Raw genomic sequence first — 4,168 nt, forward strand, 5'->3', positions numbered from 1 at the left:
GGAGACGCTGCGCAGGAGGGCGCTGCTCGAGGCGGCCGGCGCCGCGGGGCTGCCCGCCAAGTGACGGCCCCGCCGCCGCCCCGCGGGAGCGTCGCGTCCCGCGCCAAGGCTGCTGCTCGCGGACTGCACCGCGACCGGGACAACCCCCCGCCGCGGCGTTCGGCCGGTTGTGGGCACCGTAATAAAGGTGACGGCGTTTGCGAGCGGAGTGCGACACCGTGACTGGGGCCGGGGGAGCCGGGCTGCTGCCCCCCGCCCCGCGGCGCCGGTTCCTGGCCCTTTCCCTAAGGAAGGTTCTTGCTCCAAGCAAGGAGGACGCGGCTCTCGAAAGGGACAGGGGTTTAATGACAACTTATTAAAAAACCAGCACAGACACAAGGCGGGGGCGGCGGCGCCGCGCTCGGGGGGAGGCTCCTCGCGGCGGCCGGGTCCGAGGCAGGAGCGAAGCTGCAGGGCGGAGGCTGCAGCGGGGCCGGCGCTGCCCCGGGGCCCTCGCTGCTGCGCCCGGGCACCCATGGGTGCCGTTAGAGGGTGCTGCCGCCAGCACCGGGGCGCGCTTTACCTGGCCCGTCACTCCTGGGTCTCCATGCTCTCCTCCTCCTCCCCTGTGGCYGTTTCTTCTTGATTCTCCTCCTCCTCTTCTCCTTCCTTCTTCTCCGGGGGCTTCTCGTAGGCCTTCTCGGAAGGCGTCACGATGACCCCGTCCCACGTGGACATCTCGGAAGCCAGGTCTGCAAGGGGGGTTAGGGGGCGCAGTGAGCGGCCCCCGTGCCGTGGGGCAGCACGAGGGGCTCCTCTGCTCCCTTTCGGGGGGTCAGGGAGCCAGGCCCAGCCATCCCCATGGAGCAAATCCGCGGGGWTGGCGAGCCCCCCGCCAGCGCGGGCCGCACGTACAGCTGGCGTCGCCCTCCTGGCCCAGGATCTTCCTGTAGCCGCCGTGGGAGAGGATGCGGACGAGCGTCTGCGCCGTGTAGCACACCATGTCCTGCGGCGGGGCACGCGGTGAGGGGCGCCCCGGGGAGCCCCCCGCGGCGCGGCGCCCCGCGGGCCGCCCGCAATCACCTGCTGCTCCAGCGTCATGACGGTGTGCACGCGGAAGTTGCCGCTCTCGCAGGGGTCGGTGATGCCCACAGAGCCGGGCAGGAAGAGCCCCGCGGCCAGGATCTGGAGACAGCGCCTGCGGGCGCCCCGCGCCGCGTGAGGAGCGCGCCCGCCGCCGCGGCAGAGCCCTCCGCACCCGGCCACGGGCGGCACCGGCACCGGCCGCGCTCGGGCTGCCTCCACACCGCACTCCGGCTCGCCTCGTGGGGCACCCCGAGGGCTCGGGCGGCGCCCGGGATTCACACACGGGGAGCACAGACCTGTAGGCGACGTTCAGCGCCAGGGGCTGCCTCGTGGGGTTGTTCATCACGGCGTAGTGCCCCTGAGGAGACGCGGGAGGTGACGTTAGCGGGGGACACGTGGACGCGAGGGAGGTGCCGGGGCCTCGCGCCGCAGCCGGGCCCGCAGTCAGGGAAGGGCAGAGGGCGGCACCGTTGGYGTGGGGCGCCCCATCTGCACCCCCTCAGGCACTCACCAGCAAGTCCAGGATCCATGGAGTGAGCGGCTCGAATCCAGGGAATCGAATCCTCAGGTCCTTCAGCAGCCGGATTAGGACCTTCACTCTGCAGAAGGGGGACACGAGGCGGCGGCTGCAGCGGCGGGAGCTGCTCCCGCACGGGCTCGGAAGGGCCCCAACGGCCCGGGGACACCGACGGTCCTTTATTCCCTGCAAACGATTCCGACCGGGCCCCGGAGCTGCAGGTGCCTGGGGCGCGACTCACGTGGACTGCGACGCGTTCTCCTCGAACCAGCGCGCGTGCCTGATGGCAGCCAGAGCGCTCTGCAGCACTTTGATATCCACTGAAAGAAGCAGCGGAAACGCTCGCTTTTCAACCCAAGAGCGAGCCAGCTCCGAGCCCGCCGCCTCCCCTCTCCATCCAGGGYGGCCAGGGACGGTCCCCGCTCCCTCCGAGGCCCGAGGGCACCCGTGCAGGGCCGCGAGCCGAGCCCTTACGGTGCAGCTCCGGGTCCAGTTTGCGGAGGTTGGGGGGCACGGTGGTGATGAGGATCTTCACCGTGGCGTCGGCCGAGCTGATCTCRAAGCCCGTCTCGTTGGTCAGCATGGTCAGGACTGGGGGCAAACAGGGACACGGTCACCCGGGAGCAGGGCCTCTGCTGCCCGTCCGTGCCACCGAGGGGYACCCACCTTCGCCGGGATCCTGCGCCCTCAGGCTCTCCACCACCTTGTTTCCCAAGGCTGCCACRGCTTCCACTGGGGAGAAGCGGGAGCGCGGCGTGAGCGGCGCCCCGAGCGCGGCGCCCGGCGCCCCCGGCGCCACTCACRCGTGGGCAGGATCTTCAGGATGACCACCAGGTCGGCCACGTTGTGCCCCGTCATCATGGTGCCCTTCTTGTAGGAGCCCACCTGGCGAACCTCCTCGATTTGCTGCGYGCGAGGGCACAGGGAGGGCGGTCAAGGCACGAGCGAGCCAAAAAGCCCCGGGAATTCTCCTTGGGAATTCTCCTCGGGATGAGGTTCAGCACCAGCCTTGCGCTGGGCTGGAATGTCCTCTGCTCGGAGCTTCGCTCAAGTACAAAAGCCTGACTTACCACTTCGAAAGTTCCCGGCGCGACRATGAGATTGTCGATCACGTTGTTTATTTTGGTCACCAGAGAGAGGATAGAAGCCTGAAGGGCAATCAGAGAGGGGTGGTCAGAGGCCGCTGCCCAGTCCAACCACGCTCCCGACGTAAAGATAACCCCACCCCAACTGATAACCCCAGGAGCTATTCAATAGATCAAAACAGAGATGCTTAGAAAGCATCGTTCAAGAACCACCACCCGTTTCTGCCACAGCCCCGTTTTGGGGACAAATAGTTGCCCTTAGACTGGTCAGGGCTACTGTATGAGCTGTATTCCAAGAAGAAGCTCGGGTGTCTCCAATGCTGCGGCGACCTCGAGCAATTTAAGGCAATTTTCTGCAATTTCTCCTAACCTGCTCAGCGGCGGTGGGGGCGAGATCCTGGTTTCTCTTCAGCAGGGCCTCACTGAAGGCCGTCTCGTCGGCGGCRGGTTTCACGCGGGGAAAAGCCATTTCGCACTGAAACGGGAGCAGCCGTCAGGCCACGACGGCCCGGCAAGAACCGGGCTCTGCTCCAAGCCCCTCGCCAGCCCCGCAATAAAACATCCCCGTCCGCCAACTCCCCGCTGCCTGGCTCTTGGGTTCACTGCTTTTGTAATTTAAGTTTTCCAGGAAGGGCCTGTGGTTCCGTTGCTCCCTGTGAGGGCCGACACCACCAAGGAGCCTGGAGAACACGGAAAACCAGCAGCCACCCCAAGCAGGTCTCGCTCAGGCTGGGTCCCGAGCCGAGCGCCGTCGCGCTCTCTGCTCTAACCAAGCTAAGCCGTGGCGTTAAGTCAGCAACTGAGCCTATAAGACAGCATCGTTAACCCCCAGAAACGCCTCCTGCAAGCAGCCCCCCAGGACGCTGCTACTCACGACATAGAAATCAAAGGGGATGTGGGGCACAAAGGGCCGGAACCTAAAGGGGGAGAGAAAAACCAGACTTTATTCTCTGGGGGGGGGGCCACGCGCCGCCTCCCGCCACCCCCGTCCCTCGCACATAGCGTCAAGCTTCGCCCCCGGAGCCGGGGGACGGGGAGCTGCCTGGGTGCCCGCCGCCCGGCGCTGCCGCGGCCCCGGCCCTGCGCTACCCTGGCGCTATGGCCCCGGCCCTGCAGCCCGGCGCGGCGGCCGCGGTCCCCCCGCCCCGCTCCTGCTGCGCTGGGGGGGCCTCCCTCGCCAGAGCAGAAGCCAGACTCGCCCACTGCCAGGGCCTCCCCTGGAACCAAAGCGTCCGCCCCGGCCTCGGCCTCGGTCGCCCCTGYGGAGAGAGGAGGAGAGAGGCGTGAGGGGCGCGACACGACACGACGGACCGGACCGGGCCCGCCCCGCGGCACCGGGGGACCCCCGCCCCCCCACCGGGGCCGGTCCCCGAGGGGCTCCTCGTCCCCTCCCCCCCCAACGGGGCCAGTCCCCGAGGGGACCCTCATTCCCCCCCCCCCGCACCGGGGCCGGTCCCCGAGGGGCCCCTCGTTCCGCCCCCCGACCGGGCCTGGTCCCCTC

At 68.5% G+C, this 4,168-nt stretch overlaps 1 protein-coding gene across 1 annotated transcript; it reads right to left on the reverse strand.

Annotated features, from left to right (window-relative positions):
* Positions 1-342: 342 nt before the first annotated feature.
* Positions 343-3,580, reverse strand: ILF2 (interleukin enhancer binding factor 2). The gene is made up of 13 exons (XM_026047258.1): positions 3,542-3,580; positions 3,038-3,142; positions 2,653-2,730; positions 2,386-2,488; positions 2,249-2,314; positions 2,057-2,173; positions 1,824-1,902; positions 1,577-1,664; positions 1,362-1,423; positions 1,063-1,177; positions 895-985; positions 563-731; positions 343-447 (listed from the first exon to the last, which is right to left on the reverse strand). The coding sequence occupies exons 2-12, from the start codon at positions 3,134-3,136 to the stop codon at positions 571-573; spliced, it is 1,059 nt and encodes a 352-aa protein (XP_025903043.1). The 5' UTR covers positions 3,137-3,142; positions 3,542-3,580; the 3' UTR covers positions 343-447; positions 563-570.
* Positions 3,581-4,168: the final 588 nt, after the last annotated feature.

This window comes from Nothoprocta perdicaria, unplaced genomic scaffold (genome assembly GCF_003342845.1).
Source record: "Nothoprocta perdicaria isolate Ctin4 unplaced genomic scaffold, notPer1 scaffold_485, whole genome shotgun sequence".
Taxonomy (NCBI): Eukaryota; Metazoa; Chordata; class Aves; order Tinamiformes; family Tinamidae; genus Nothoprocta; species Nothoprocta perdicaria.